The sequence below is a fragment of the Heterocephalus glaber genome, unplaced genomic scaffold (genome assembly GCF_053883595.1).
Source record: "Heterocephalus glaber isolate CG9 unplaced genomic scaffold, H.glaber_assembly_v1.0 deba00001444, whole genome shotgun sequence".
NCBI classification, from domain to species: domain Eukaryota; kingdom Metazoa; phylum Chordata; class Mammalia; order Rodentia; family Bathyergidae; genus Heterocephalus; species Heterocephalus glaber.
The window spans coordinates 29,734,595-29,754,665 of record NW_028258297.1 but is presented as its reverse complement, the minus strand read 5'-3'; the positions used below and the strand labels follow the sequence as shown (position 1 = coordinate 29,754,665).

General features: G+C 47.7%; 2 protein-coding genes across 10 annotated transcripts in view; both read right to left on the bottom strand.

Moving 5' to 3' along the window:
• Ano2 (anoctamin 2) overlaps nucleotides 1-13,993 on the bottom strand; it is a 326,914-nt gene extending 312,921 nt beyond the window's left edge. The window contains exon 1 of the mRNA XM_087214186.1: nucleotides 13,770-13,993. The gene's annotated coding sequence lies outside the window, so the exon portion shown is untranslated. The remainder of the gene's footprint in view (nucleotides 1-13,769) is intronic.
• The window catches only part of Vwf (von Willebrand factor), a 138,444-nt gene that overhangs the window by 8,699 nt on the left and 109,674 nt on the right, over nucleotides 1-20,071 (bottom strand). For 2 of the 9 annotated variants that reach the window (XM_087214183.1, XM_021248148.2), the window contains 5 exons: nucleotides 18,085-18,183; nucleotides 17,343-17,471; nucleotides 16,785-16,824; nucleotides 14,849-14,946; nucleotides 7-7,420 (listed from right to left, as the gene is read on the bottom strand). In XM_087214183.1, coding sequence (XP_087070309.1) covers nucleotides 7,202-7,420; nucleotides 14,849-14,946; nucleotides 16,785-16,824; nucleotides 17,343-17,471; nucleotides 18,085-18,183 — 585 coding nt within the window. In that variant the 3' untranslated portion in view covers nucleotides 7-7,201. Of the gene's footprint in view, nucleotides 1-5; nucleotides 7,421-14,164; nucleotides 14,437-14,848; nucleotides 14,947-16,784; nucleotides 16,825-17,342; nucleotides 17,472-18,084; nucleotides 18,184-20,071 lie in introns of those variants that run through there. The other 7 variants (XM_087214181.1, XM_087214182.1, XM_004869376.4 and 4 more) reach the window with 6 other exon arrangements.

Below are 20,071 nucleotides of genomic sequence, written 5' to 3'. Positions count from 1 at the left end.
GCAGGAAGGAAGGATGAAATGGAAGGTGGTTATTGTTTAGAAGGAGAGGCCCCTTCCATAAGAACATGAGGAATCTGGCTCTCTGGTGTCCTTTCTCTCCTTGGGAGAGTCTGCAGCCCACTAGGACCTGCTTCAGGCTCACTAGGTCTCAATCTTTTCGGGACTAAAAGCTGGTCTAAGGCTGTCTGTTTCTGTCTTTTCTTTAACACTGTTCTGTAGTATGACATGCCATTGTCATTAAGCAAGTGAATGCAATGATTGGCTTTTTCTCTGTCTGAGTGGGTCTTCTCTACAAATATTTGTAGCTTTGTCCATTTTTTTAGGATTTCCTTTATTTCAGAGGAAGAACCTTGCTGCACTGATTGTTGATATTCTCCTTCCTCTTCAGAAAGCTCCTCAGCTGCAATTTTCTGAAGTTCCTCCATAGACAATCCCTCTGAGTGTTCCTCCACCAGTTCCTTAACATCACCACTGTCTACCTGTGAGCCTGTAGACTCTGCTATAGCAGCCCTTTTATCAGCACTGGCTGCTTCGCCATGCGTAGTCACACTAAGAACCCCAGTTCTCACTTTAAAATTGTGAAACCAGCCCCTACTGGCACAAAATGTTTCACCATTATCACGCATTGATGGATTGTCCTTTACAAGATCTGCATTCATCACCCTAGCTTTTTCACAGATGACAGACTGAGATAGGATGTAACCTGTCGTCTGCCTTTCATTTATCCACTCTAGTAACAGCCTTTCTACCTGCTCTAGTACTGTCGATCGAGACTTACTAATTTGAGTAACACCTTTAGCCACACTAGCTTCCTTATACAGATCTTTTCTCTGTAAGACTGTCGAGATGGTGGATTTCGACATGCTGTACATATTAGCCAGATCGGTAACACGCACACCACTCTCATATTTCTCCACAATTTCTTTCTTCTTTTCAATTGTGATTGCTTTCTTGACCTTCCCTTCCTTCCTTAGCTTCCTTTCTAGCTTTTTGGGGGCCATTCTGATAGCAGTAATCAAAGCGATTATATAAAGCACTGACTGAAATCATGCCCACAAACACCACATCTCGACTCAGACTGGCTCTGGCATCGAGTCTTTGTTTACAACTAGACAAGCAGCTGGCACTCAGGTCGAAACTCACGATGTTGGTCATTAAGCTACAATTAAATTCTGGTGGTAACCCAAGTTGTTTGTGTATAAGGCCGGTCGTAACTCGAGGGGCCACTGTGAGTAGAGCCAGGCCCTGTGGCACATGCCTGTAATCCCAGCACTTGGGAAGCTAAGGCAGGAAGACTACCTTGAGTTCAAAGCAGCCCCGGACTAAATCAGGATCCTGAGGCAGCGGCTGCAGCGGTGACGCCCCATTCCTGAGTGCAGCCTGGGCCCCAGGCAGCGTTTTTTGTCTGCTGTTGCAAAGAGAAAGGCGGAGGCTGAGTGTGCCTCTTTATTCGGTTTTGTTTGTTTGTTTATTTTGCACTGGGGCTGGAACCCTGGGGTTCACACATGCTAGGCAAGTGATCTACCAGTCAGCTACACTCCCAACCCAAGAAATACATTCTTTAGTTTTTCATAACTCCAGCTCTTTTAGGCTGCTATTGTCCTTAAAACCAAGATGTGTCCTCAATTTGAGCCTCAGTGCAGTAATGACCACCACATCCTGCAGGACAGAGCTAGGGGAAGTCGTTCTAGAGGCGAAAAAGAAGTACACATGAGATCTCCTGTGAGGAGGAGGCTCCCATGACCAGCCAGACTTAAAATACTACAGTTCCGCAATCAGTAAAGGACAAATGGGGACACAAAGTGGTTCTCAACCTTGTACACACATGGGAGTCATCTTCGGAAGGTCAAAACACCCCCGACTGGTTCCACTTCCAGAGACCTGGACTTAATTTTTCAGGAGTGATCCTATAGCACAGCCAGAGTTGAGACCATGGGTCTGTGGAATCAGTAACAGAATCAAAATGGTGAGCCCAGATATAGTCAGAAGAGCTTAAATACTAGGAGAAAGATGCACCCTCTAGGAATCAAGCAGGGTAACCACAGCACAATCAAATAACATATCACTCAGGAAGGTGAAGATGGATATTTAGGACTGGAGAGCTGCCCTGGCCTCTGTGCTACAAATGTGGGCGTATTGCATGTTACTGCTGACTTCTGTCGAGCATCTTCCCACAGGCTTATAGGCCATTTGTATGTTTTCTTTGGAGAAATACCCTTCAGGTCCATCACTCATCTTAAAATTAAGTTGTGTGTCTTTCTACTGTTGAGGTGTAAGAGTTCTTTAATATGCTTTGGATACGAATCTTTTATTTGATATAAGACTTGAAAATGTTTTCTCTATTCTGTGTGTTGTCTTTCCACTTCCTTAATGGTATCTTTTGAAGCATTTTCAATTTTGATGAAAAACAATCTAATTTTTCTTCGTTCCAGGCATGGTTTGAATAGTTTAACTATATTAAGAGGTGGAGCCTTCTGGGAGTGATGCAGATGTGAAGGTTCTACCTTCATAAATGGAACAGTAACATTATAAAAAGCATGAGTGAACTAGCTTGTTTTCTTGTTTGTTTTTTGGCCTTTCTGGAAATCTTCCATCAGATGAGGAGTCATTAACGAGGAGCCAACTATCTGAGCATGAAGTAGCACTCACCAGACTCTAATCTTGGACTTCCTCACTCCAGAACTGTAATAAATGAATTTCTATTCCATGTAAATTATCTAGTCCCTGGCTTTTTGTTATAGCAAATAGACTAAGACAGACTTGTGCTTTGGGCATGTTAAGAAACCATTGTCTGGGGCTGGGGATTTAGCTCAGTGATTCTACCACCTGCCTCACAAGCGCAAGGTCCGGAGTTTGATCCCTGGTACAAAAAAAAAAGAAAGAAAGAAACCATTGTCTGAATAAAGGCCATGAAGACTTATTCTGGTAATGTCTTCTAATAGTTTTATTTGCATCTATGATTCACTTTGAGTTAATTTCTATACATGATGTGAGAGAAGGTCCAACTTCAATCTTTTGGATATGGCTACCCAGTTGTCCCAGTGCCATTTTCCCACTTTTGTTCATTCCTTAGCATCTTTGTTGTAATTCAAGGGTTGCGTTCTGGAATCTCAATTCTATTGATTGACCTATATGACTATCTTTATGCTAGAACCATAAAGCTTTGTACATAATGTCCATTCATGAGGCTACAAATGGCAAAATCATCTTTTTAAGGCTGAGTAATATTTCAGTAAGTGTCCGTGTCACAACTTCTTTATCTGTTCATCACTCAGCGGGCACATGGGTTGTTTCAATATCTTGGCTATGGTGAATAACACTGCAGTGAACATGGGAGTGCAGATATTTTTTATGAGGTAGTGGTTTTATTTCCTTGAGTATATTTCCAGAAGAAGCATTGCTGGCTCAGTTCTATTTTCAATTTCTGCTGCACTCTCCATACTGCACTTGGTGCCCAATGGCTACACAGGCTACACTTCTACCAACAACCAACAGTTTACCCACCATGCCCTCACCAGCACTTGTATTTTTATAACACCCATCCTAAGAGGTGTGAAGTGATACTTCATTGTGGTTTTGATTTGCATTTTCCTGATTATTAGCTATGTTGAGCATCTTTTCACACACCTGTTGGCCATTTTTATCTCTTCTTTGGAAAAATGTTTGTTCAAGTCATTTACCTATTTTTGTTTTTGGTTTTTGGGGGGGTTCTTTTTTCCGGTACTGGGGATCGAACTCAGGACCTTGTACTTGCGAGCCAGGCATGGTGCCACTGAGCTAAATCCCTGTCCCCTATTTGCCCACTTTTGATTAATTTGAAAAGGTTTTAACTTTTTTGGATTTTTTTTTGTTTGCTATTGAGTTATGAGTTCTTCATATATTTTGGAGATTAATGCCTTATCTGGTGTATTTAGTTCATAAATATTTTCTCCTTCTCTGTTGGTTGTCTTCTCATTCTGCTGTTTGTTACTTTTTTTGTGCTCATTTATTCCTATTTGTTTGCATGTATATTACATGTTATGACAGGCTAGACATTGTGAGAGATATAATATTGTTTTCTTATCAAGAGGGCTAATTTTTAAATTTCTAGCGGGAAGTTCAGTTACTGGCTGATTGCTTTGAGCTTACTGGGAATTTTCTGACAAATCCAAGGTATTTCCCAAGACTCTATAATTTGCTAGGGTGCAATCTCAACTCTCTTCTTATTGATCTTTTAGGGCTCAGCCTCATTGTTTTTTCAGGTTAGTGTAGAATAAGTTTTTACTTACTGCATGGTTCTAATTCCTAAAATAATGCCATTAGAGTCTCAGCTGAGTGCCTGGAGGGTTAGGGCGTGATAACAAGGTCTTGCTGCTCTGGCTGGGATGGGCCCTCAGCATCTCCCAGAATCACGTGACCTCTAGCATCTCTTTTCTGCCCTCAGTCCTATAACAGCTCTCTCTGGAAAACCCCATATAACTCATTTTATGCATATGAAGCCTCACTCTTGCCAGAGTGAAGGATCTCTGCAGACCCCTCTGGGTGCCTTCATTGGAGACTTCCTGTCTTGTGCCCAGCCCTTCGTTTCTGGCCATTTCAGCCTCCTCAAATCTAGTTCTCTGCATTCTCAGTTCAGTGGGGTCTCCTTGCTCTACCTGGACCCCAAATTGCTGAGCCTCAGTCAATGACTGATCCTCACAGGGCTAAATTTGTGCATCTCTGTTTGCTCAGGATTAAACATCTGTGCTGGTAGTTCTTCCATGCCTAAAAATGACAGGCTCATGTGCTTTATCCAGCTCTATAACTTATGACAGAGTGCTACCCCAGTACCAGGCATTCCATCATTACTAGAAATAATCTTTTCCAGCCAGGTTTTTAATCACAAGGTCTTTTGTGAGCAAAGAGTGTCAATGATGTAGGTTATTGGCAAAGGCCAGAAAGGACAGGACTATTAATTTGAAATAGATCCTCCTACTTCAGAAAAGAATTAAACTATCTTATTATTTATTTGTAAAAAAGAAGCTAAGATCCCAGTGTTAATTCTAGTCCTAAGGGAGAGGTAGACTACGGAGAATCTGCACAAGGCCAACATTTTTCTGGAAAAGCAATGTTGTGTTTGCTCAAGAATATGAGGACTCCACATACTCACAGTTCCAGAATTCTGCACCGCAACTGCTTCCCAGCCTTTTGGCTAAGATCAAGTGCAGAATTCTGTACCACAATGCACAGAAATCTCTCCCGCTGATCTTTTCACCCTTTCAGTCTTTCATCTACCCATCACTGAGTCCTGATGATACATCAGTAAGTAGTAAGGCTCAAAGATAAGTGATGTCCAGTTCCTGTCTTTGAGCATCTCTTCCCAGCTGCAGTGTGCAAAAGTGTAAAGGGGTTGTTACATTTTTCAAGCTGAGAAAAACCTGAGGAAGGCTCTGTTCAGCAAGACTTTGAAGTATGGTCATTGGACACGGATGTTACCCCAGGGGACTAAATTACTGCACTTGCACTTAGGGTTATTCATCATTATCCACACTGGTAGTAAAGGATACTTTATAAGCTAGAGTAATGTAGAACTAGCTGATATAACAAACAGACTGAAAAATAAAACACTGCAGTGTTCTCTTCTGTAATCACCCTGGGTTGGTAAAGGACGTTGCTGGGGGACTCTTTTCCACTAGCTTTTCGAGAACCCTGCATCACAGAAGCTCTGCCGACTCCAACCATGACTTCCAAGGCAGCTTGACAGTTTCATTCCACTTATCTGAAGGAGGGAAACTGGAGAATCAGGCACAGGAGGCTTCAAGGAGCCAGACCGCGAAGCAGCAAATAACACTGTACTTCTACCACTGGCTGGAACGCAGTCTCATGACCATGACTAACTGCAAGAGAGGCTAGGAATACAGTAGACATGCATGCTCAGGAAGATAAAGAAAACATGGATTTTGATAAACAGCTAGTAGCTTCTGTGGAAAACAGTAAGTTTGGTGTGATGTATTCACATTTATTATACTGTCTTAACATCACAGATAAACACATTTCTCTGCCCAAGTAAGCACTGAGGTTTCAAGTTTCTTCATTCAGAACAGGTAGGGTATGTGGTAAATGCTTGCTAAAAGGTTCTTGAATGAACGAATGATGCTACTGTTTAGATCCTGAACAACTCCCTGCCAAAAGCTATGTGCTCAAGGCTTGGTGCCTCGCTTGTGTGTTATTAGGAAGTGGCAGAACCTCCAGAAGTGTGGCTTCGTAAAATGTCTTTAGGTCACTGGGCCACACCCTTAAAGGACATTACAAAATCCAGCCCCTTCCCCTTCCTCTCTTCTGACTCCTGGCCATAATGGGGGGCTATTTTGCTCCCCCATGTGCTGCCTCAGTCCCAAAGCAACGAGGTCTTCTAATCATGGGCTGGGACCTCCAAAATTGGGAGCCAAAATAAAACTTTTCTCATTATAAATTGGCTGTTGTTGGTATTTTGTTACAGGGACAGAAAGTGACTAATACAAATGGTGAGCTCATGGGACCACCGGTGGCCAGCAGAGTTAGCAGCTTCCTGTGGCTTCTCCTGAACTATCACGTATCTATGCTGTCAGTTTAGAGGAAGACGTTTGCTTTCCTGTCTGTTATGACAGGTGGACATGCTTCAGTTCATTTATAAACTCTATCAAATCACTTACACACAAGTCACATACATTTTATAACACTTAGCATTGGAATTTACTTGCATTATATAGACCCCACTTCCTCTGATTCCTTAAGCTGTACTATGATCAAGGCCCTAAGGTACATTTTAGAAGTTGGGAACCAAATGGAAGTTTTGCTGGTGGAAGGGCCTGCCTTTGGTTGTGGATCTCACCACATCTACAGCCAGGGCTCCGTGCCTGGCTCATGGGTTTCTAGGCACAATAGCTTCTCCTTTTTCTCCAGTACAGGTTTCTCTTGGTCCTGGGTTCATGCAAAGCCACGTGACATGCTACTTCACACTTATGAGGATGATCATAATCCAAAAGATGAATAGTAACAAGTACTACTGAGTTTGTAGAAGAGCTAGAATTCTCATAAATTGCTAGCATGAATGTAAAATGGTACGGTCACTTTGTAAAATACTCTGACATTTGAAGTTAAACAGTTACCATGCAACAGAGCAATTCTTCTCCTAGGTATATACCAGAGAGAAATAAAAACATTCACACAAAAGCCATGTGAAAGTTCACAGAGGCGTTATTCATCACAGCCAACAAGTGCAAATCCAAATGTCCATCGACTGATAAATGGCTACACAAAGCGCAAGGCAGTAGACCCTTCCAAGGGAATATTGTTCGGCCATGAGAAGGAATGAAGCAGCGATAGATGTCATAGCATACCTGAGCCTTACAGGCTTCATCCAAGGTGAAAGAGCCCACACGTAAAATGTCACACAGCATAGGCTTCCACTTGTATAAAATACCTGTAATAGGCAAAGTCACAGGTCACAAAGTAAAGCAGTGCCTGGAGACGAGAAGGAGGGAGGAAAGGTGACTGCCAATGAGTATAAAGTTGCTTTTTAAAATGCTGAAAATGTACCAAAATCAGATTGTGCTGATGATGGAACAACTCTGTGAATTACTAAACCCACTGGATTGCACACTTACAAGGTGAATTTTACAGTATGTGGATTATATATTAAGAAAGCTATTATTTTAATGGAATTTCTGGAACTGAAAATTACCAGCTACCAAGAAAATTTTCAAAACAAAGGAAACAGATACATAGAAGTGATCCAATCTAGAGAACAGAGGCCTGAAGCCTGGAAAGAGTGTGACAGAGTCTGGGGAACTGCTGATACAGTACCAAACCATCTCACATACACGACATCAGAGTTCCAAGAAAAGGAGAGCATGAAAACAGGACAAATAGCCATTGAAGAAATACTGGCTGAAGTTCAATAAAATACAGTAACTTCCAGATTCACAAAGTTCACACTCAAATTAACAGAAGAAAGAAAAAACCACACTGGATACAGCATAGCCAAGCCACTGAGAACCAAAAGTGAAAATTAAAGCTTGAAAAGTACCAGGTTAAAAGTGATCACACATGAATAAAATAATGGATAAGGTTAAAATGTGAATTAAGGCTAACTTCTTATCAAAACAATGGCAACCAACGGAGTGACTCCTGGCTTGCTGAAAGAAAAACAAAAATCCTTTCTAGTCTATCAATGTATATCCAAGGAAAATATCTTTTGAAAATGATGGTGAGCCTCATGTAGTGGCACAAACCTATAATCCCAGCTACTCAAGAGGCCGAAGCAGGAAGATCGAAGTTTGAGGCTAACCTGGGCAACATAGCAAGGCCTTGTCTCTAAAATCATTTTTTAAAAAGATCTTTTAAAAAGTGCTGGTGATATAGTCCAGTGTGAAGGCCCTGGCTTCAAACATCAGCATCACAAAAAAATAAATTCATGAATGAATGCAATAAGATTTTGAAAAGATGGGCTGGGAACGTAACTCAGTGGTAGAGCACTTGCTTAATGTGCACCAGGCCCTAGTTTCAATACCTGTTACCACCAGAAAAAAAGGTGCGATGTAGATGTATTTCATTAAAACACAAGTTGGCAGAAATTCTCACCAGCAGAACTGCACCTAAGGAAATTCTAAAGGACATTGTTCCCACCAAAGGGAAATGGAAACAGAGGGAAACTTCGATGGACAGTTCCTGGTGGAAGTTTCATGACCAGAAGACTCAGAGCTGTGGGTCCAGATGGACACCGAATGGCATTTTCCATACCCCATGAGCCACTTCTTTTCCAATTAGTTGGTTATGGTATGAATCTAATGGCTTGCAAGTAGCATTTTTTTTAAAAAAATGTAACAGAGCAGAATGGACCAAAAAAGATAAAACAGAAATCTCTCTTTTAAAAATAAGAAACAAATAATAAATACCCATAGATAAAACTCTTTAAAATCCTATTAATAAACCCTACACCTCATTGAGTTGAGCAAAGCCATTTAAATATCACTAGAGCATCCTTCTTAAAGTTTTCAGTGATTAGTCTCTTTCCAAAACTAGACAATGACAGTGTCACTTATTATTTCTTTTCTGGCTTGGCTGTCAGAAGTTCATAAATAAGTTGCTGCTCAATTACAATAACTATTGTTGCTGTAGGCTCTGTGGTGTAATATGTTCCCAAGCCTGCTTGGCTCAATCCCACTGAGAAAACCAATCACAATGATTACAGGTTGGAAACAGAGTCAAGGGCTGGGCCGACCTTGAATGTGACTACAGCATTTAACTAATAGCCCTGCAAATGAACATCTCCCTTAAGGCCTCCGGTCCACCCACACACCCCACTCACAGTTACCGACATCTCTGCTTCCTATAAACACGACAAAGGCAGCGAGGTGAGTTGGTAGGAAAAGGATGGGGTCTGGGGTCAGAGCTGAGTCTGAATCCAGCTTCATCCTTCAGTAACAATTCAGTGGCTACTACATCGCAGCAGACGTGTTCCTTGGTCTGTTGGACTGGTTTCTCATCTATGAAATGTGCTTAATCCTGACCCCAACAGTCACCGTGAGGCAAAGCAGCTAGCAGCGCCTGGTACTTAGTGGACCTTGATCAAGAACACGCTTTTCTTCCCCTCTGAATGCAAAGTCATGAGGCCCAAGCCACAAAGCCAAGTGTGGCCTGACTCACGCTCAGCACTCTCCCTCTTGACCCCTGTGGCCCGGCTTCCCTGCTGCCCCTCGGACAGCCCACGTGCGTGCACCCCTAGAGTCCTCCACTACCGCTTCCTCTGCTGTACCATCCTCCAGACATACACAGGGCTTATTCTTTCATCCAGTGCAGTCTCCGTCTCCATTCAAGTTTAGAGCATGCGCTGCTGCAACCAGCACACTGTCCAGACTGCCCTCCTTACAGGACTTCCCCAGCAATCCGATCACAGAGAATGGGATTCTGTACTGGACTAGAAGCCAGAACCCGTGTCTAGCAGTCTGTCTTCGTGTGCTCTAGGGCAGTCACGCCAAGGGTAGGACCAGCTTCTCAGCCACAGGATAGATAGGTTTCCAGAAGACCAAGCCTTATGTTTGAAGGGATAGCCATGCTCTACTTCAGCCCCAATGCCTCTTGCCCTGTAACCTTAGCCAGCAATGGAAGGCAGAGAAAAGGTACACACAGAAACTGGACTACAAGCTACTTGGAACCACCCCACCCTCACACTCTCTACAATTGAGACAACAGAATGGCCCCAAGGCACACGGGGCTGACTCAGGGAGCAGCAGTTGCGGCTGTGAAGGACCTTAAGAGGGCCATGGCTCCCCAAGCATATCACAGTGCCCCCCGGACAGAGCCCCACCTTGTCTGAGACCCTCCTGGCCCTGCCACTTGCCTCTGGCCTGCTCACAAAGCAGCAGCTCTATGATTGATACCTACCTTCCAGTCCCTTCTGCTTGTTGTCCAGGCCAAAGAAGCAGGCACCATGCACTTCCCGCCTCCTTCCAGATCTACCCAACAGGACCTGCCACCATAGAGGCCAACCCTGCCCAGATGCAGCAGAGTAACATCTTTCTCCCCAAGCTCCACCTCCACCTGCTTCTCCACTAAGAGCCGCCCCCTTGGCAAGGGCAGGCCTGTCTCCTGTGCCCCAGGTAAAACAACTGATGTCAGCGCCCCTTGGTGACAGGACTGAGGGGCCTGGGAGGTCACTTCGGGGATGCTGTCCTCAGCAGACTACTACTGCATTAGCTCTGGCTGGCTGTTTGCTCATCTTCTGATATGTGCATCCCAAGGCCTTCTCCCAAGAAGAGGCAAAATAACTGAGGCCAGAATCAGTAACCGACCACTGAGAAGCTGCTGCACCCATTCTCTGCTACTGCCCCCGTCCTGGATTAATAAGAAGAAGAGCAACATGAGGCCCGGGATTGCTCGGTCTCACATTCATCTCGTCCAGTTCACTTAGGGTCACCACCCAGGGCAGGAGTTGGAACGCAGCTCCTTCACCCTGTTGCAGCTCGCTGGCTGTGGGGGCCAGGCCCTCGGGGACACTCACCGCACAGCCTGGGGGTGGCCATGGAGCGGGCTCCGGGACAGGAGGCAGACCCAGGCACCAGACCCGGGCACCCGACAGGCCCAGCTTCTGGGCAGGCTTATCTGCTGTGCGGCTAATTCCATCGCGGCTCAGCCCAGCCGAGCTGCCCGCCCCTGCCTGCCGCCTCCTCCCTCCACCCTCCCAGGCCGGCCACCTCGGCGCTCGCTCCGAGCCCTCACCTTCCCACGGTGCCCCGGGCGTACATTACTGAGCCAGCGTCCAGCAGGGAGTGCAGGGCTGAGGCCTTCGATCTCAGGGAAGCTGGGGCCACGCAGGGTGAAGGCTGCCTGCCACCTCTCCTCTCTCTCCTCTCTCCTCTTGGCGGGCACCTCCCAACCTGGTTCACTTGTGAAAATTCAGCCAGATTATCTCATGAACCGTCTGGCTGATTAGTTTCCAATCCTGCCAACAAAGCCTTCTTCCAGGGCCCCCAAAGGGTCACCTGGTGTCCAAGAGATAGCCCTGGGCGAGAACAAGGGCTGCGCCCCAGGCAGTGGGTCCTATTCGCCTACCTTCACTCTGCCTGGCCACGACCCTTCTAGAGCACAGCCAGGAGCCAGGAGGAGGAGGAGAGCTAGGATGGGCTGAGGAGAGTCCACAGGGAGATGAGGGACATTCCTTCCCCAGAGGACAGGAGGAGGGCCATGCTCCTGCGATGGCCTAGAGACAGGACTAGGGACATGCCACTGGCAGAGCGGGGAGAGTAGAGGCCCAAACAGGCAGCCAAAGAGGGTTGTGTCCCAGACCAGGGCTCCGTCCACTAGCTCCAAGTCATAACGGCTGATGTGCAGGATTTCATCTTCAGGCACTTTGCTCGATGTCCCCCTAGACTAGCTGTTTCGATCCTGATAACTCTGAGCTAATCACTACAGTGTGCCCCTTTCACAGACTAAAGTGTCAAAGATGAAGCCACCTCCCCAGAGGGCTGTCTGAGACGCTCCCGTGTCTGTGGTCACAATACCACGCTGCTGCTCAGCTTCTCTCTCCTTAGCAATGCCTTTCTCTCTGCTTACTTCCATGGATCCTTCCCCATGTCTCTTCAATCCCAAAAGGATTAGGGAATTTCACACTGTTGCTCCTTCATCCATTCCCTCCTCTCTCCGCCAGTCACCGCAGACCTTTTCCGTGGGACTCCCCTGAACACTCACTTTTGGGGACCCTGTCTCATGTGGGATACGGGTGAGCATAACAGAGGGTCCCTGAACCAGGGGCAGACCCTGCTCTCCGAATACCTGTAAATAAAGGAAAACACTTTCACACACACACACACACACACACACACACGTGCATGCGCTACCTCCACCTGCTGCTCCTTCTGCACCTTCTCATCCAGCGCCCACCCATTTTGTTTTTAATCAAAGTATGCAGTTTTCCTGATCCAGCTTTGTCCTTCAGTGTGAAAGGTCTGTCGGTAGCTACGAGGAGAGCTGCAGGCCATCAAAGCCTTGGAAAAAGCGACAACTGTGATGGAAAGGCAACCTCCCAGCCAAGCCTCTCTGTGGCTGATGCCTCTAATAACCCTGTCCCCAGGTGGAGTGTCAGGCGATCAGTCAGCAGAGTGACAGCCAATTCCCTGCCCCTGGATCTGGTTTCCCTCAGGGAGACCTCCAAGTTGGGAAGGGGGTGGGGTGGTTGAAGAGATGCCAACCTGTGAATTATTGAGTAGTTATATAAAACTTCTATCTATTCTTCCTTCCCTCTGACCCATGAACTCCCCTCCAAGCCTCCTCAACACAATCTATGCCGTTTCCCAGTAGCATAGCTTCTTCCAGCTTAGTCCCAGGCAGTAACAGAAGTGGCAGAAACCTAAAGACTCTGTAGTTACTGGTTCCATGATAGCAAGGAGAGAATCTGGAAGCAACAGGGATCGTGTGGCTCTGGCAGGGTGACTCAGAGGTTCTGGTCTAGACGTCAAGGCACTTGAATTCTGCACCTGACCCTGCCACTCTGAAGCTGTGTGACCTTTGGCAAGTCACTTGAGGTCTGAGGTCCATCCATCAGCTGTCCAGGCGGCAGAGGAAAGCAGATTGGATGGTGTCTACACCCTTCCCAGCTCTTCCTCTGTACTTCCAGTGGGCTGAGTCTCTCCTATGTTAAAAGGATTTGGAATGAAAGTCATTCTCCATCAGAGTCCTGCAGTATGTCTAGGATGGCCCCTTCATTCTCGCAGAGTTCCTTCCCCAAGGAGATATGGTGTACATGTAAACTTTTTCATATATTTTCAGGGAAGACAATCTCTAGCCAAGGTTGAAAGCATAGATCGATGATTCAGGAACAAGGCAACACTGTATTATCTACACCTCTCTCCACTGAAGGAGAGGAGCAGGGCCTTGATATCTAGCATAAGGCCCCAAAAAATATGGCATCAAGCCCCCTCCCCCCAAAACCAGCATTTTCAGCCTTCAGAATGCAGGAAATACCTAATGCACAGCCACTGACTCAGAGTCACATATTCCTGCCTTTCAGGCTTGCTTGCCCCTTTTTTATTCCGGTTATTTCTTACATTACAACAATGTACAACTACCGAAGGACTTTCAGGCAATAATTTTAAGCAGACGTTATTTGTATTCAGAACCCAGGAGTCAAACAACCATTCCTGTTTTCCAGACCAGGTAACCGAGTCTGCGCCCACTATGCGGTGGAAGCAGTTGAGCCAGGCCGGGTGGAGTCCCACGTGCAGGTGCCCGGCCCTCACACCGCTCAGAGCAGCAACTCTGTCAGACGACCTTACCTGAGTGGCAGGTGCCTGGCTGGAGGGCCTCCCCTCCACTGTCCGCAGAGCTCCTCCAGTGGGACACCGCGGAACTCAGGGTCCCTCAGCAGCTCCCTGCCACTGCAGGCCACCAGGCTGAGCTTCTGGGGCAGCCCGTCCTCCGCACCCTCCCGCCTGCACCCACACTCCTGCCCCCCCACTCTGCCCCACGCCTTCCCCTCCCCCACACCCTCTTCCTCTTTCAGCTCTGCCCCTTCCCTTATGCCCTTCTACCCTCCCGGGACATCTCCCAGCTCACAGTGAGGGACCCTCTAGAGATCACAGACAAGGCCTGTGGCTTCTCCCTCAGAATCAGTCTAGGGACTCAGCCCTCGCCTACAACAGCTGCCGCCAGCTTCGAGACACCACCAGCCTTTCGCAGGCAAGACACTAGCCTTTATTGTGGGGACGAGGAGCAGGGTATGTGAAGTCCAAGCAGCATCGGGTGTGCTGGGCCTCATGGGCCGCACTTCCGGGGGCTGCACCGGCACTGCATAGCATTGAGGACCTGGTGGCGCACCACCGAGCCATTGGTGCAGAGCAGGGACACCCACATGGGCTCCGTACGGGCAGGCGAGCAGCAGGAGCACTGGTCCTCCACGGCCTCGATGTCGATGGAGTACACAGCTTTGCTGGCGCATTTACCCTGCAGTCAGCGCAGAGAGGCGGGGCATGGCCAGGCTGGGGGAGCGCCCTGTGTGGTCCCTGCCGGCCCCCAGAGACAGCCAGGACAGCCAGGCAGCTCCTACAGGAGAGCCCGGGTCCCCTCTGGCCTGTCATTCCCACACCCGCTCCCCACACCCGCTCCCCGCGGGGGCTGATCTTCAGGAAATGGAGCCCCGCCTCCCACAGACGAGTCTCCATTCTCTCGAAAGGGCTTATTTGGTCTTTCCTCGGGGGTTCAAAGTTCCGAGTTCCTTAGTAAAACATTTCTTTTTAACACTGCTTCCCTCCCTGGAAGTCACTGCCTTGTGACTTCTCCAGGTCATTCTCGGGTGTCATTAAAGTGTCATGTCCGACCCTTCCCGCTGAGGGCCAGGTGAGGGTAGCAGCCTTACCTCACAGTAGTGAATGTCGACCTCCTCCTGGGACCTACAGTCTCCCACTTTGACATGCTGCAGCCTGGCAGTGATGTCTTTGCAGTCGGGCCCCTCACCTACCAGACAAGGGGAAGACAGAGTCTGGGGGCCCAGTGTTCTGTACAGCACTGTTCGGGCCTGTGCCCGCACTGAGAGCAAAGCCAGCTGCAGGCAGGGGAAGGGAGCTGTCCTGGTTCACCTCAGCTGTCCTGGCCCTCCTGATTCAGGGATCCGGTTATTGCTGAGTTTAACCCCCTGACCAGGGGCAGCCTCAGGTATAAAAGGAGCTGCGATGCACTGCACTTTGGTGAGCTAGATGGATACGAGTTACTTTTACATGACTGTAGCCTCCAGAAGGCACAATGGCTGGAACCGGCCTCTCGTCCTGTAACTACATGCAGAAGTCAATGGACAGTGGAGCAGCCAGTAAGCAGAATGATGTTAACTGATGCATTCATCTTAATCCATCTCTGCCTCTGGGTAAGAGCAAAGGCAAAGGTCGCTGCCTCTGAGGGGCCAAGGAAATCCTAGCAGCCTTCACAGGCAGAGTTCTCCCTGGGGTACAGCTGCCTTCGTGGTGCCAACACGGGCTTCCTTACATGCAGGGGTGGTGCTCAAACCTGATGTTCTCTTGGCTCTGTAATGCTGACTCCCCCCCATCCCCAGCTGAACATGGGAGTTTCCCACCATGGGATGGCTCCAGGTCTAAACCAACCCCATTGACAGATTAGCCTGCCTCCACACTTCAAATAATTTCATTCTAAAGGGAAAGTCTGCCAGCTTCAATAAGAGCAAAAAGAGGGCCAAGGATTTAGCTCAGTGGTTTCGCGGCCTCCCTCGCAAGCGCAAGGACCCGAGTTCGATCTCCGGTACCAAAAAATAAAAAATAAATAAGAGCATAAAGAAGGAAAACATATTTAGACCAACATGTGATATTCTTTTGCTGTAGACGTAAATCCCTGAGCTTAGTCTGTTTTCCTTACAGAAGGTCTCAAAGCCCTGAGCATCCTATCCAACAAAGGCCCCTTGCTGCTGGTTTTATAGATAAGTCTCTTAACCAAATTCTATGCACCATGCCTGGGAAGAATTCATCTTCTCTGATGGTGTCCTGACTCCCCGTTCTTAAACCATGCAGGGGGAATTATGGAAAGAAATGCTTTCAGGGTGTCTTTTCCCAATCTGTAAGGTGGCTACACCAATTTGGGGGACTCAGAGCGAGCTATCGAGAAAAGAAGGGATGGGTGAACACTGAAGGTGTTCGTGCTTACACTCATCTTTTCTCTGCCTCAATAGAGGCGTAGGCCCCTGAATCCAAAACAAACTAAACTAAAAACAGAGAAAAGTAGTCCAGGGAAGTAATCCTATGTTACTTGTGCTTGTGAACACAAGAATGGGTAGGAACAGTACTCTCTGATGTGCATCTCCCAAACCGCTGCTGTGACTGATTAGAGCCAGTCAATGTGACAACTACAAGGTCAAGGGAGCAAGCATGAAGAAAGCGAGCTGCCAAATTGGGCTACCATTAGCCCACTGGCCATTTCCCTTTCTCTCCAAGGTTCTCCAAGACAGGATTGCATGCAACGAGTCGATGCATAGTAAGTATCTACTCTGCCAAGAGCATGGACCTAGTGTGCCTGTCTTCAGGTTGGAGAGAGAAGATATCCTCTCAGGATAGGTCTGTGGACAACCAAAGACTGTTAAGGAAAACTGGGAAGAGATGGGAGGCAGTTGAAAGAGGGTTTGAGCAGGGGCAGCCTAGTGACACTCAGAGAGGGAGGTAGTTCCCTGCCGGCTTGAACAGGACAACTGGCCAGGAACCAAGAAATATCTTTCCGGAATAAAGCTTACTCCAAAGAACAGTGCCTGGACTTGGTCTAATGAGTTCCAAGGGACAAGCTTTTACTAATGTACTCACATGTGTCACAGCAGGTGCCTGGAATTTTCATGATTTTCCCCTAAGAAAAGAGCAAAGTCTTAGATTAGGCCGAAATAGTTCATAGTGGACATAGTTTTCAAGTCATTCTGGATCCACTCCTAGCTCCGGACTCACAGCCTTGAGCTTAAGACTCCGGATGTAAAATGCGCTTTCCCATCCCCAGTGTGAGCCGACTGAGCATCCTACCTGACCCGGCGGAAACAACCGTGATTACTATGAATTCTCTTTTAACCCAGTCATCCGGACCCTTCTTCCCGGGAAACCAAAATCGCTGTTTCTCACTTTCCTATTCAAGGATCACAGATCCTCGTTCCCTCTCTGACAGACTGTTTTTGTAAATCATCCTCTACTGTACAGAATGCTTTTCCTCCATCAGGCTGTGGCTTTGCAGTGTCATCAGTTCTTAGCTAGGCCAGGTCTGCCTTGGACACTGGGAAGTCACTGGGGATCCGGACTCCGTGCATCCAGAACTCTACTCCCGGAGTCACAGGTTGAGACGGTCACGACCTAGGCGGGGTCCAGGCTGTGGTCACTCACCCCCTCAGCCAGACACCGGTGCTGATCAAAGGGCGGGCAGCCAGTGACCCTCTTCTCCCAGATGTACTCTCCCAGCTCATTGACCTTACAGAAGTGACTGTCGCAGCCGTCCTGGAGCATCTCGTCACGCTGAAGGAAAGACAGGAAGTGAGTACAGTGAATGGAAAGACAGTTTAGGCTCCAAAGCATGGCCTTGACTTCTTGGAGTTACTGAAACAATCTGGAGAAATGTGGAACAAGAATGAGATAGTGTATATAAAATCCCCACACTCAGGATACGAAATAGAAGTGGATCCCAGCTTTACAATTTACTATGAACAGGGTTGCATACATGTGGAGAAGCTTCAGATTACGGTGGCCACACAGTGCTTAAAGGAGTAGCAAACCGGCTGTAACTGATATCTGACTGAGAGACGGGCCGGGAGTACCACCTCTCAGCCCCACCAGACTGTTCTGGCTTTCATGCATCATAGTCTCTGCATCACAAGGTCTCTCAAGCTACAGAAAATCTGAGAGATTAACCAACTTCCTAGCCTGAGGCCATACACCAACTGACTCCTGTATTGCTGAGCAGCAAAACAACTGAATCAAAGCGAAAGTCATGTCTCCCACCAGTCATTTATCTTTTCTTTATAAAACTAGAAAGAAGTGGGAAGAGAAGCCAAGGTTGCTCTTTCCTGAAGACTCCAGCATGGGAGGCCCGATGGCATGGTGAGCGGGGCTCTTAGCAGTGTGGGCCCACCTTCAGTGTCACGACCCGTCCTCCTCTCAGCTGAATGGTGCACGTGGTGGGCAGACATCGCCCGCAGCACTCACCCTGGCTCTTCTCTTCTCTGTAACCCTGTGCCCAAGACAACAGACAGCAGCCGGTTAACCCCCCAGTCCCCATCATGGTAAGCTTACCTTGCTCTCTCCTCATCTCTCCTACCTCAGAGATTCACATGGAGTTCAGAAATCGCCACCCAACTCTAACAGCATTTCTTCCCTCCTTACGTATATATATATGTCATGCAGCAGTCCAACCTACTATAACTCTGCCCTGAGCTCCTGAATCATAATTTTAATTATCTGCTGAACAATTCATTATCTTACTACCATCATGAGATTTATATACAAAATGATACTTGATTTGGGCTCCAAATATTATCCTTTTCCATTCAATCTCATCTTGGTAGCTGGTGAGATAACCTCTGTGTGCTCAAACAGGAAATCTGGAAATCATCCTGATGCCTCCATTTTTCTCTTTCCTTACCCCCAATCATCACCAAATCTTGCAAAAATGCATCTCACACTCATCCACTGCTTGTCACAAGCATATCCTGTATCGTCATCTAGTCTAAGCAGTTAGGACTCGGGTGATAGTCTTACTTTGTTTTCCTACTTTCATTCTTGCCCCTTTACTATATGTCACCAGACACCTGCTAGAATGACACTCTAAGATATATGTAGTCACATCATTCTTCTGCTGAGCGCTGCTGACCCGGCTGTGGCTGACAGTGGGTGTGAGCCCTGCCTGCCCCCATCCCTGGAGAGGGACTCTGCTCTTTCACAGGCACTGGATCTGTTCAGGAGGGAGCCGCCTCTCGCCTGCAACACCACACTCCCAGCTGCCACAGAGTTCCCTTGCTTAGCCAGTTCCGTGACCTGACCTGCCCCCCCCCCCAGGCCCTGAAAGAGCTACCTTGCCCTCTCACGAGGGCCCTGGCCATACCCTCAGCAGACTACCCGACTGGACACCATCTGCTGCAGCTCCCCAGGGCTCGAAAAGCCTTCCAGGCAGAGGAGCAGTGAGACCAGGGTGGGCACTGAACTAGACCTGGGCCAACCAAGGCAGGGTTCGGCAAGGCCTGAGGGGTGCACAGAGAGAGGCTACTCTAGAGATCCTCAAGAGGGAGGAAGGACACGTGGCCTTGGAACACACTGGAATTTTGGAGGAAAATAGGAAGAATCCACACCATAAGAAAAGGCCATGGGTTTTTAAACATTTTGAAACCTACATCTAGACTGATTCTAAAGCTGGGCGCCTCTGGAGCCCCAGGAAGGGACCATGCCACCTGTGAACACCAGAGGGCGCTGTGGAGAAGGGGGTGACAGGCGCCCTTCCGGAAGCTGGCTACAGCCTCCTCAGGCTTAGGAGGGCGCTTCGGTGGGCTGTTTACTGTGTCTGTCCCTGCTTAATCGTAGTGGACAACCGAAGTGGAAGGGATGACATGCAATTCCAGACAGGGTTACTTCATTCCATATCGAAGCCCAGATGTATCTGGGTGTGGTTTTCCACACACACCCACGCACACACGCACAAGCATGCACTCACCAAGCCTCAAATCCTAAAACAGCAACTGGGATTTTGAAGAGAAAAAGAAGGAAACGTGCTTAATTGGCTCCTTTCTCTGAACCACGCTATCAGAAACAGCTGATCCTCCTGCAGATACCTTTGATTACCTCGAGCTTGACCTTTGCATGTGCCATGGAGAACACGGACACACAACACTTGTCTCTTGTCCTCCGAAGGGTAGGTAGCACCCGTGTGACCACCTAGCCTCTACCCTGCTCCTCCTTCTGTCCTTGTCCCTTCTCCCCCTGGCCACTCAGCCTGTAAGTCTCCTTTGAGCTGGGCATGGTGCACACACCTGTAATCCCAGCACTGGGGAGACTGAGGCAGGAGAATCGCTGTGAGTTCAAGGTCACCCTGAACTACAAAGCGAGCCCCTATCTCCAAAAACAATAGA